Here is a 13457-nt window from a genome sequence, read left to right as displayed (position 1 = left end):
ATGTTGTTTCGTACTTAGGGATTGTGTACTAAGGTGCAGGTATAGTGTCATTATATTTTTAAAATTTAGTGGGTGGTAATTTCAAATACTTTAGAATTATACAGTATTTATGTGGTGTTCTCAACTGCACACACTATAAATGTAGAACACATTGAAAAACTATAAATTAGGGTTTTTTAAAAAAAAAAAAACAAGGAAATAAATGTTTGCTTCTAATGTTTTGTATGGGTCCTTCACATTATTACCATTTTTAATGGGTCATGCCTTTTCTAGATTGGACAGCTGGCTTTTAAAGGGATGAAGAGACTCAATAGAATCCAGTCAATAGTGTTTGAGACTGCCTACAACACCAATGAGAATATGCTGATTTGTGCCCCTACTGGAGCTGGAAAGACCAACATTGCAATGCTTACAGTCTTGCATGAAATTCGCCAACATTTTCAACAAGGTGTTATCAAAAAGAATGAATTTAAGGTAGGAAAATAATAAACCAGACAGCAGCTTTTTAAGTTGTAAAAATCAAAATCAGTTTGCAGTTGTAAATGTTATTTCAAATCTGGAAGTTCTTAAGGTTGTTGTACTTGAAATCAGGTAAAGAATACTGCTTGATTTACTTAATTACTATTAAGGCAGTCTCTATTTGTGTTATGAATATCCTATTACCCTTGTAAAAAGCAACACAAATACGTTTAGCTCTGAAACAGAACCAATTTTCCAAGTGATGAGGCTGTGTAAACAAACAAATTCCATTGTCCTTTAAACAACAGCACATTTATCAAACAAAGATAAGAACTTTTCATATTAATATGTCACTATTAAGATTTTTCACTGGAAGTAGCTAAAATTGTATTTCACAATAAATTGTGACTTGTATTGGCTACTGTGAAACAAATGACGTTGGTTTTGCTCATTTATCAAGCTAGTGTTCCTTTGGTACAGATTGTATATGTTGCTCCAATGAAAGCCTTGGCAGCTGAAATGACAAATTACTTCAGCAAACGTCTAGAGCCACTGGGCATCGTTGTGAAAGAATTGACTGGTGATATGCAGTTGTCAAAGAGTGAAATTTTACGAACACAGGTATGTTGTTTACCTAGATTTTTTGTGTAATGCCATTCTTTTTTTTAGGTAATTGTGAAAATTATTAAACAACTCTATTTTAAGTAATTATAATACATTATACAAACATAATGTATAACGTAATGAACTTCTTTTGTTTGTAACAACATTTTGCCTCTGTATTACAAAAGAGGTTTTACTGGTGCTTTGTTCTGTAATATCCTTTCTAACTTATGTGATTCTTACTGTAGGTTGAATATTATTAGGTTCCAAGTCAATTGACAGTAATGCTGTTCTTTTAAAACAGTAGGGAATAAGGATATGGATAAGACCAGAGTTAAATTTTAAGAGGAGGGAAATATATAGATCTTAAAATGATCCTACTAGTATTCGTTGCCGTTTTTAATCTACTTTTCTGCCTGATTATTATTTCATTTGGCTACTTTATTTTTAACTCTATAATTTCTGTTTTTTTATGGTGCATATTCCCCATCCATTCGTTAGTGACATTTTCTTTCCCTTGTTAAAAGAGTGCCCTTACCATATTTATAATAGCTACTTTAAAGTTGTTGGTAAATCCAACATGTGGTCTCCTCAGAGTCAGGTTTATTGACTGCCTTCTTTTCTGCAAATGGGTCACACCACCCTATTGCATGTAAATTTGGTTGAAAATAGTAAGTTTTAGAAACTCTGGATTCTATTTTATTCTTCTGAAAATTATTTACTTTGTCCTTGTTTTTATTTCAGTAGATTTATGGGGTACAAGTGGAATTTTGTTATTAATACATGGATATATTGTGTAGTGGTGAAGTCTGGGCTTTTAGTGTACCCATCACCCAAATAGTGTACGTTGTAACTAATAGGTAATTTTTTTATCCCTCGTCCCCCTTCTACCCTCTTCCCTTTCGAGTCTCCAATGTCTGTTATTTTTGTTTTAATAAGCGCTTAGTTGCTTGATGTTGAATTTCAAACTTTGTCTTCCCTATGTTATGTGTTTACTGATGACTGTTCTTACTGCTTCCCAGTGCTGCCTTTTTAGCTAGGCCCTCCTATGTCTTCCCTGTGCGTGTGTAATTTGTAATTTGATGTTTCATCAAGGATTTGGGCAGAGATTGGAGATCACTTTTTCTAAGGATTACACTCGAATTTCCCTCTTGTACTGCTGACTTGGGAATCTGTACTCTGACACTTTTAGCCTTTCTGCTTACTGCTTTCATCCGCTAGAGCTGTGCATGGTTGGGAAATCCACTCACTAATGAAAAAAAACATCAAACTCACATATTTGGTTCTGTATAGCTACTTTTTCAGAGTAGAATTCATTCTGATCTCTGCCTGCTTTTTTGCTTGTTACCCCTGGGTTCTCTCCGATAAATGTATTGTTTAGTTTTCAACCCAGCATTTGGGAGGTTCTCATGTTGCTGGTTTTTTCAGTTTAAATTTCAAGCTGCTTTCTTAGCTCTGAATCCCATCTCTGAACTCTGATTTTGGGCACCTCTTGTCAATGGGGCTGTGGTTTTTCCCTCCCCTTTTTGTGTAGCCATAGTCATGGTTGTTAGATCATATCCTTGGGTCAACACTCTGCAAACTGGGAATTCTTACCTCTCCAAGTTACAGTTAGATATTAAACTCTCCTCTGGTTTCTTTGTGCTTCGGGATGCTTTCCTGTATCTTAAATAAAAATTTTTTAATTGTACCCAGTATTTTATGGTTATCTGCAGAGACTCATACCACCACTTTGGTCCTCTGCTTTACTAGAATTTGATTCCCTGATATGTTTATTACTGAATTTATAAGTTTTTTAAAAAACTTTTCTTCTCTTTTACTAGCAGTGAAGCCAGGGAGTATATTGTAAAAATATGTAACTGCTCTTTTAAAAGTTATTACATGCTCATGCATTTTTTTATCATTTTTATAGAAACTTTTTCCAAATTTATTTTTCTCAAAAATCAATAATTATATTCAATATATTAAATGCAAAATACTCTTTGCTTTCATTATTTTAAGCAACCTCTGTCTAGATACTTTTTAATAATTTCTTAAAGTACCTTTTTAATTAGAAGGACATTCTGAAGTGTTTGATATATGAATAAATTTCTGTTACTCTCTGTGAAATCTGAGTGATTAGATACCATCCAACCTTTTCCTTGAAACATTCTAAATTTGATTTTGTTAAAGACTCTAGAGAATTGTCACTTGATAAACAAGAGTAACAATTATATTTATATATAGTCTCTTTATCAAATTTTGATTCTTTTCATATGTTAATAACTTGTATACTTAACACAATGAACTGAATTATGTTCAAAATTTTAAGTATGTACAATAAAGGAAGTTTTATAGATTGGAATACCACAGTACAATGTTATGCACAGTTTCCAAATTTAAGGACTCATTAGATTATAGGTTCGTGGTTTTGTAGAAGTAGTGTTATATATTGATAGGTTTCAAGGCTAGCTCTCAAGGCTAGCAAAATATGTAATTACAGAGATTATTATCTCAAAACCACATAGCAGACTGATAGATAATTTTTTAGCGTGCTTTTTACTTTTATAATGCCTTGTAGGGGCATACACGTTAAGTCAAAAATTGACACAACAAATTCTCTTTATTCAAAGTAAAATTTTCCAAAATCAGAACCATTCTAAAGTATCTGAGACTATACATACCTATGATGTATCTTACCCAAAGGAATGAGTTTTGGATACTGGTAGGTACACAGAATTTTAGGAAAGATGAAGAAATGCTTAAGACAGTTTATTCCTCTTTTATTGCTTGTAAGTCTAACCATAAACGATTTTCTGTGAATAGTAAGTTTGGCTTTGACCACCTTGTCTCACTGTTGCTCCAAATCGAGGGCTCTTCCTTTGTATCATTCTGCTTGAGTCATTTAGCACACCGTTAACAGACTCTTTTTTTGGTCATTCCTATTGCTACAAAATGTGTTTGGGGATACCAAGGATTTCCTGGGATTCTCTCAAGGGGTCCTACAGGTTAAAACTGATTTTCATAATAATATTATGATGCTGTTTTCTTTCACTCTCATTCTCTCACAAGTATACAGTAGATTTTTCCAGAGGCTGTGTGGTGATGTCATCACTAACAATTAATGGAATAAGTACTTTGTATTCTTGTAAAAATTTCTCAGTTTCAATTTATAATTAAAGAAATGTTGGTAGATTTAATTCAACAAAAACAAAAGTTCTTTGGGATCTCAATAATTTCAAAGAGTACAAAGGAATCCCAAAGCCAAAATATTTTGTGAAACACTGTGATGGGTGAAAGCTGCTTATATGTGACATTGGATTCTCTTCAGAGTTTACATCCAGCCTGCTTTTCATACTTACCTCCCAACTGCTTCTCAATATACGATATGGCCAGACCATTTTTGGTTTTTCTAAAATAACATTGCTCAAATAACTTTTTCTCAAATGATCATCGCTATTTAGTAAGTTTCCTCGTGCATTTTCTCCTTTTCGTAATATCTTTCTTTATATAATGACATTTGTCAAATCTTGCCCTTTCTTTAAAACTCACTTCAAACCCCCTGAGTACTTTATGTCCTCTTGCTTGAGTCCTATTCATTTATTTTCATAAAATAATACCTAGTGTACAAAGCCTGTGCTTTTGGACCTGATGTAGTCTTAAAAATGTGTATCAGGCCGGGCGCGGTGGCTCACGCCTGTAATCCTGGCTCTTTGGGAGGCCGAGGCGGGTGGATTGTTTGAGCTCAGGAGTTGGAGACCAGCCTGAGCAAGAGCGAGACCCCGTCTCTACTAAAAATAGAAAGAAATTCATCGAACAACTAAAAATATATAGAAAAAATTAGCCGGGCATAGTGGCGCATGCCTGTAGTCCCAGCTACTCGGGAGGCTGAGGCAGAAGGATTGCCTGAGCCCAGGAGTGTGAGGTTGCTGTGAGCTAGGCTGACGCCACGGCACTCACTCTAGCCTGGGCAAAAAGAGTGAGACTCTGTCTCAAAACAAAACAAAACAAAACAAACAAAAATGTGTATCACTCTCAAGTAAAGTTCTGATGCTCTTGTACTGTGTATGACTGATGCTAATGAAAGAATGTTTATGGAAGACAAGGGAGGTAACATTTTAATTCAAATTATGAGCCAGACACTATGCTAAATGCATATGTGCATTCTTCCTGAGTCTTCACAAGAACCCTATTGGGTGGTGTCTCTATTTTATGAGTACAGAAAGTAAAACTCAAAAAAATCTATTTAGATTTATATATTATATTTTCAAAAAGTTTATGAACATCTGTTTTTTCTCCATTTGCCCATTTTTTCACTTGCTGAATATAGTCTATGTCCTTTGTCAATTTTTTTTCACTCTATGAAGGCAGGGACCATGGGCTTGGCTTCAGTAATAGTGTCATTGAACCTATTGTCTTGTGCTTGCTCTTGATTCTTTTTCTACTGTAACTCTAATACCAATGATGCTAATTTTTGTAGACTGAAAACTGTATAGTTACTAACCTCTTCACCCTGTCCTTCTACCCATCACTACAGATTCTCACAGATTAAAACTGTGGTGCTGTCACTGCCTTTGAGATTGGGATGCAGCAAAGTGGAGAATAATGCAAAGCATGTGGAAGTGTATATATATTCAACTTTTATTTTTGGAGTTTGAATTTCCTGCTTTCCCTACATTCTTGATTTTTAATTTTAACAGTTTCTAAATTATTACTACTATATACTTTTTGGTACATAAGTTCCCCAATAATCAGCATTGATTAAATTAAACATAACCTTAAATTTCCTGTCGTTTTCCCCCAGCTTTCTCAGTATTGTTAGTTTATCTTTTTTTTAATATGAGAAGGCAAATTGATTTCATTTGAAAACTTTCTGTCATGCTCTTCTGGTCATATTATTCTCTTGCTCATAAACTTTCATTGGTTCTTTATTGCTTATTGAATTAAGTCCAACTACCTAGCTTGTTAAGAATCTTATATAAATTAGGTATAATACAAGATATGATCTATTTTGTGGTTCACTAGGGACTCTCAGCTCGAGCATCAGTTATGATTTTATTGAGGTTTGAATGTAAAATTTCCTTTTACGAGACAGAATTATATAATTCTAAGATTAACTATCAGGAGAATCATTCAGTGCTGACAACAGATACCTTTTTGGTGTTTAGCTAAAAAGCAATTTTGTGCAACTTTGAAGACTTAAGTAGGTTTGTCATCTACCTTTCCAATCTGTATTTCATTATTCTACATATACCTTTAATTTCAAACTTCTCCTCCTAAATGTACACTTGATGAAGAGGTACTGTTTTACAGTATTTACTGTACTTTTCAGTGGTTCCATTGAGCAGTGTTCCTTTGAACCTCAATGAAAACACTGGTCAGAAATTTTAGAAGAGATTTCTCCTGCCTTAGCAGTAACTCTGTGTCAAAGCAAGGCATTTGCTCTGAGTTCTGAAATTGTTCCCCTTCTTTTATATTTGCTCATCCTTGTAGTTAAAGAGTTTTATCTGTGCAGCTTTGGGAGTTAAGATGGTTTATTTCAAGTTTTGTTTTTGTTTATATTTTGGTTGGTGATAGAGGGAAACTCTTTTCAGATCTCTTAGGCCCAAGCAACAGTGAAGAAAAGCTGAATTTCCTTTGTATTACTCCACTAGATTAGAGCTCCAGGAACCTTGGTTGCGGGGGTGTAGGTGGTGGGTACATATATGAGCTCAGCTAACACTCAGTGTTGACGTTACAATGCCCCAATCTACTTTTCACTCAAGGGGATGTTTACTGTGGTATATATTCTATTGATTATTTCACTGAGAATATGTATATACTTAGGGTGAAGGGTAGGATTAAAGGGGAGATGGAGGCTCAGCGCAGTGGCTCACCCCTATAATCCTAGCACTCTGGGAGGCTGAGGCGAGTGGGCGGATAGTTTGAGCTCAGGAGTTTGAGACCAGCTTGAGCAAGAGTGAGACCCCGTCTCTACTAAAAAAAAAAAATAGAAATTAGCTGGACAACTAAAAATAGCATGGTGGCACATGCCTGTAATCCCAGCTACTCGGGAGGCTGAGGCAGAAGGATTGCTTGAGCCCAGGAGTTTGAGGTTGCTGTGAGCTAGGCTGACACCACGGCACTCTAGCCCGGGCAACAGAGTGAGACTCCGTGTCAAAAACAAAAAAACAAGAGGAAGTGGAGACAGGGGTAGACATTATATATATCCAGATTGTAGATTGTAGTTTTATCTGGGTATCTGTGTATTATATGCTTAACTCGGTTTTCAAGTTGCTGGACGTTTCACTTTAAAGTTAAGCTGCTTTCCCAGCTCTGAACTCTGATTTGGGGCACCTTTTGCTAATGAGACTGTGGTTTTTCCCTGCCCTTTTTTGTGCAGCCGTAGTTATGGTTCCATAATCTGCAAACTGGCAATTCTTACTGACAGTTGCTACCATTCTACATACAATCTGAGAATGTCTTTATTTCATCTCCATTCTTGAAGATATTTTTGCTTTATATAGACATGTGAGTTGTCAGTTCTTTTCAGCCCTTGAAAAATGTACCACTTTTTTCTGGTCTTTGTGGTTACCAAAGAGAAATTCACTCCATTCAAATGGTTGTTCCTTTATAGATAATAATATGTTGTTTCTTTTGTGCTGCTTTCTTTCAAGATTCTTTCTTTATCTTTAGTTTCCAGAAGTTTTATTATGATGTGTATAGTTATAGATTTCTTTGAGTTTATCCCGTTTGGGGATAGACTTTTTCAATCTGTAGGTTTATGTCTTTTGTCAAATTTGAGACTTTTGCGGCCTTTATTTCTTTAACCCGCCATGCTTTCTCCTTTCTTTCTTGGACTTTGCTGACAGGAATGTTAGCTCTTTTGTTATTTGTCCCATAGGACACTGAGATCTGTTTTGTTTTTTCCTCCCCTTCTATTTTCTGTCTGTTGTTGAGATTGTTTAGATTAGAAAAAAATCTATTGGCCTATGTTTGAGTCCACTAATTCTTTCATTTGTTGTCTACATTCTGCTTGCGTCCTTCCAATAAGTTTTTAATTTATTATAGGTTTTCAGTCCTAAATTTTCTGTTTGCCTTTTTTTTTTAATATCCTCTGCTTCTTTGCTGAGATTTTTTTTTCCATTTGTTTCAAATGTGTTCGAAAGTACTCCTTGAAGGATTTTTTTTAAATAATTTCTTTAAAAGTCTTCTCAGATAATTCCAACAGCTTTGTCATTTCATTTAGCATCTGCTGCGTGTACTTCTCATTTGAGTTGAGATTTTCCTGGTTGTTGGTCAGTATGTTATTTTCAGTTGTATCCTGGACCTTTGGGGTATTATGTTATCAGACTGGTTGGCATTTACTAAATACTGGTTGCTATTTACTATTTACTTGTTATTTACTATGTGGGTAGGATGGTTGGTAGTCAGGACTCTGTTTACACATGTGCCCATCCCCTCAGTGCCAGCATCAGCACACAGTGAGTTGGGGAAGGAGCACTTTTTTCCTCTGTGGTATTTGGCTGGTGCTATCAAAAAGGTTCTGCTCATCTGGACTGTCCCCTCTTCGTCCTTTAGATGCAAAGAGCAGTATTATCTTGTGGGTTGTTTTGTTTTTTGTTTTTTTTTTTAAGGGCAAGTATAGTATTACACCCATTGACTTTCCAAGTTGTGAGCTTCTTCACCAGTATGGAATGTATAGAAAGCAAAGAAAGAAACCCCAGGAACTCACTACCAGGTCTTTCCTTGAGTCCTGAGGTCCCTATACAGTCCTGCTACTTTTGTTCACTTTTCAGTCTTCTGAAAAATGTCTCCATCTAGAAGGCATTTTGCTAGGTGAAGTGCTGTGCACCTTTAGTCCCAGCTATTCAGAAGAATGAGGCAGGAGGATCACCTGAGCCAAGGTGTTTGAGGCTATAGTACACCGTGATTGTGCCTCTGAATAGCCACAACCTATCAAGCTTTGAGGATCTCATAAGATTGTACTTTCTTATTCATATAACATCACACATTTAACTTGAACTTTGAGATCCTTTAATAAGAGAATCTTAAAATTTTCAGAGGTATGTGATGAGAATAAATTCATGATTTCAGAAAATATCACAAATACCTAACAAGTACAGAAAATGGCCTTATGTTTCTGTGAATACCTTGGGAGAAGAAACCCGATGTGTCTGAAATATGAAGTTCCTGCTCTATCAATGTAGTTCAGTTTTTAGAGGAACTGACTGTTTAAAGAGTTTATTATATCTGCAAAGACGATACAGTTTCCCTGGAACTATCATGGAATTTCTAGCTATATACCAACATTTGTGAAAAATAAAAGTTGTATCATAACTCATTAAATATATTTATCCCAAAGTTCTTAAGAACCATCCTTTTATAAAATAGGAACCTCACTAATCAGATCTACGTCTTATAATTGCACACTTTTAAAGAATAAAGTTTATGAAACTTTTTCATCTGCTTTAGTGTCATAGCTAATAACACAATGGTATTATTGACTACCCAACAATATATACTTCACCACTCTTACAAAACATTTGATCCTCAACACACACAAGCAATCAAAAGTACTAGCATGACACAGGTAAAATCTGTAGGGTCCTACTAAAACTGATGTCCACTCAAGTGTGTAATGTTTCTATTTTAAAAATATTAAAATATTTGTCAAGCCCAAGATAAGTAAGATTTTCTGGTGTGTTTTCTTCTAGAAATTTTGTTATTTTACTACTTGGTTTTAGGTTGTGATTCATTTTGAGTTGATTTTTGTGCAAGGTAGAAGTAAGAACCCAGGCTCTTTTTTTTTTTTTTTTTTTGCATCTGGATGCCTGTTATTCTGTTGTTGTATTAGTTAGGGTTCTCCAGAGAGAGAGAACCAATAAGATAGCTAGCTAGCGAGCTAGATAAGAGGGGACTTATCAGTGGAATTGGCTCATGCAATTTATGGAAGCTGAGAAGTCCCATGATAAACTGTCTGTAAGCTGGAGACCCAGGGTGGCAGGTAGTATGATTTAATCCAAGTTTGAAGACTTCAGAACCAGAGAAGTCAGTGGTGTAACTCTCTGTCTGAAGAGGAAGGTCTGAAAATCCTGAGAGCCACTGGTACAAGTTCTGGAGTCCAAAAGCTAGAGAACCTGGAGGTCTGATGTGTAAGGGCAAGAGAAGAAGAGTGTCTCAGCTCCGGAAGAGAAAAAGAGAGATTTCTCTTCTCCTCTGCCTTTTGTTCTATCCAGGCCCCCAGCCTATTGGATGATGCCTGACCTCACTGAGGGTTGATCTTCTTCACTCATTACACTGACTGATGGTTTCCAGTCTCCTCTGGAAACACCTTCATAGACACATCAAGAAATACTGCTTTTCCAGCTCTCTAGGTATCCCTTAAATCCAGTCAAGTTGACATCTAAAATTAGCCATCGTAGCCACCATTTGTTGAAAAGGTTGTTTTTTCCCCCATTGAATGCCATGGCACTTCTAATTGAAAATGAATTGACCATAAATGTATGGGTCTGTTTCTGATTTCTTTTCTGTTTCATTGATTTTTATGTTTATCTTTATGCCAATACCACACTCTTGATTGCTGTAACTATATAATCTTGAAGTCAGGTCATGTAAGAAAAAGAACTTTGTTCTTTTTCAAGGTTATTTTGATTATTTCAGGTCTTGTTTCCATAATTACATATTTTTGGTTGATTTTTCGTAACTTTTCCCCATCTATTACTATGTAATATTATCTCGTAACCATACAGCAAGAATGTCATAAAAGTGTGAATGGGACGATTATAGCTGTTCATTTTTAATTCATTTTCAAAACTTGAACTTCTGAAAACATTGCTCTAATGGCAATAAAGGCTTAAATAAGCAAAAAGGGATTAGAGATGCTTTGAGAAGTAGGGAAAGATTACCTACAACTTCTTAGTATTATTGATCCTTCTAAAGTATTTAATTCCTTTTTAATACTTATAGGTTTTTTGGTTGTTTTCCTTCTCATTTCAATGCATATTCATTCATTACAGAAAAATTAAGAACTAGACAAACAAAAATAACGTTACATGTCTAATCACAAGTTATTACAAGTACATACAGAATTTAACTTTCTATTTCTATCTTTTGTGCTAAGATAGATTATGTTCATATATTTAATTATAGGAAGTATAGTATACTGGTTGAGAGCATAGTCTCTGGAGTCGGATCATGGGGGTTGAAATCCTGGCTCAGCCACTTATTAGTTATATTTCTTTGGTCGAGTTACTCAAACTCTATGTGTCTTAGTTTCTTTATTTTAAAAATGTTCTTTTAAAAATTGGGTTGATGATTTTACATGTAAGTTTACTGATTTTATACATGTGAAGCGTTTAGAATGGTACTTGGCACGTAACAAGTTTTTAATAAGCATTAGCTATCTTTGAATAAAACCATACAAATAAACTGCTTTATATCCTGCTTTTTTTTATTCTTCAACAATATACCATGAACACTTATCTACGTTAATAGATACATATCTACAACAAATTTAATGACATTTACTAACCCAAAAAGCGATTTACTGATTGGTGAGAAAAGGCCAGGCACACAAACCTGCAACTTATTCATCATTTATTAAATTTGGAATATAGAGCAATGTTGCTCAACACAGTAGCCACTGGCCACATGTAACTATTAAAATTAAAATTAAATTAAATTAAAAATTGTTTTCCTCACTTATGCTACCCTCATTTTAACTCTTCAGTAGTTACTAGTAGCTACCAACTTGGATACCGCACACATAGAACATTATGATCATCAAAGAAAGTCCTATTGAACAATGTGAACATAATGCTTAAAGAAAGCATGGCGGCGATACAGAGCAGAGCAGAGGCAGTGTATGTGCCTACCTGCATATTTTCTTTTGTTATGGTGTACACAGTTGCCAGTATACAAAAGGTCTTACCATAGTTGAGGAAAAAGCCAGTTATTGCTAAGCCATTCCCTTTTATAGAACTTATGCTTACAGTCTTTGTGCTTCAGTTTAAGGGGAATATTTATAAACGTCATGCTTTCCTGGTTCTTAAACGAGTTTTGACACAATTCTCAATCATACAGTTGAGAAATCACTGCCTCCAGCTTCCTGGAGTCCTGCAGAGTGCTCTCTGAATTGCATGAATGTTTTATATTTTATTTAGCTCTTCCTTAGATGTTTGTTTACAGCATTTCTAAATTTTTCCTATTGGAAAAATCAGAAGTGTAGATGATTAGGTAGAAGTACATACCACAAAACAAAAAGTATGTAGTAGAAAATAAAAACTCTAGGTTTTGAAAAATGGACATCCCTGCTGAATAAAACATTGAAGATTACAAAATGACCCTGTAGGACCCCAACATTCAAATTAGTAACTGGGAATAGCATTTTCATCAATTTGTCCTTTCATAATTTATCATTACAGAATGGATTTTGATGTTATCCTTTGTTCTCAAGTTACCTATAGTCATTCATTGGCGATGAGAAACCAGCTTATCTTCTCGTCCTCGTCTCTTTATATTAGATATTTAGGCATTGAAATTGCCATATTGCTACATTGATATTTTGCTCTGAAAAATATAGGTTAATTTTATAGCTTACTTAACAATAATCAGTAATCTTCACTCTACTCTTCCACTTTCTTCTGTCACCTAGTGCTCTATTTGTTATGAAGAGCTGAAAAGAAAAGAAATTTAGACTACTTTGTAAAATATGGAATACAAAACTAAGGGGAAGTGAAAAATTTTATACAATGTAGATTTTATCAGTACCAAAAGATTTGTTTCAACTTCTGGATTTTGTGAAGGTCTGAACTTCTGCCATGTATAGCTAAGGACATTCACAGTAAAATCATTTATGTAGCTCATGAAAATACTGTGTACCTCTTCCATAAATCATTTAAGTATGATAATCATTTGAAATCGTTGTTCACTAAGCTACTTAAGCGTAGTTACAGTTTTAAAACCAGTCTAAAAACACAGAATCTTAATGATGCAATCTGTAAATATTATTAGGTATTGAGTTAATTCAGAAATCAGCGTGGTATTTATATTTGTTATGATGCTACTTCTGATGTCCCTTTCCTATTATAACTTGTAACAGTATATAGCTTGTCCCAAGCAGCTTATCAAAGTGAAAGTTTGTATTTTCCAAATTATTGTATATGTAGTTTCATTTAGTTTAATAAAAATGGGATCATACTTTATGTGTACATGTGTGTTTGTATAAAATACATACTTTGTTTTTGTTTTTTTACTGAATCACAGTATGTATACATCTATCTTATTGCCTTCAAAAGAACTTTATCAATGTTCATCTGTATCTGTGTTTTTTTCTAAGACAGAATTATGAAAGTGAGATTGCCGAGCATAGGGCTTCTTTATTTTAAATTTGATAAATATTGCCAAATTTACTATCCAAAATGACTCTACTTGTT

General features: G+C 34.6%; 1 protein-coding gene across 1 annotated transcript in view; it reads left to right on the top strand.

Moving 5' to 3' along the window:
• The first annotated feature begins 202 nt into the window (after positions 1 to 202).
• Positions 203 to 13457, top strand: part of ASCC3 (activating signal cointegrator 1 complex subunit 3) — a 283174-nt gene continuing 269919 nt past the window's right edge. The window contains exons 1-3 of the mRNA XM_012661845.1: positions 203 to 217; positions 274 to 474; positions 940 to 1080. Of these exons, the coding sequence (XP_012517299.1) occupies positions 203 to 217; positions 274 to 474; positions 940 to 1080 (357 nt within the window). The remainder of the gene's footprint in view (positions 218 to 273; positions 475 to 939; positions 1081 to 13457) is intronic.

This window comes from Propithecus coquereli, unplaced genomic scaffold (assembly GCF_000956105.1).
Source record: "Propithecus coquereli isolate 6110/MARCELLA unplaced genomic scaffold, Pcoq_1.0 Scaffold74, whole genome shotgun sequence".
Taxonomy (NCBI): domain Eukaryota; kingdom Metazoa; phylum Chordata; class Mammalia; order Primates; family Indriidae; genus Propithecus; species Propithecus coquereli.
The sequence above is the reverse complement of the archived record's forward strand: the minus strand, read 5'-3'. Positions and strand labels throughout refer to the sequence as shown.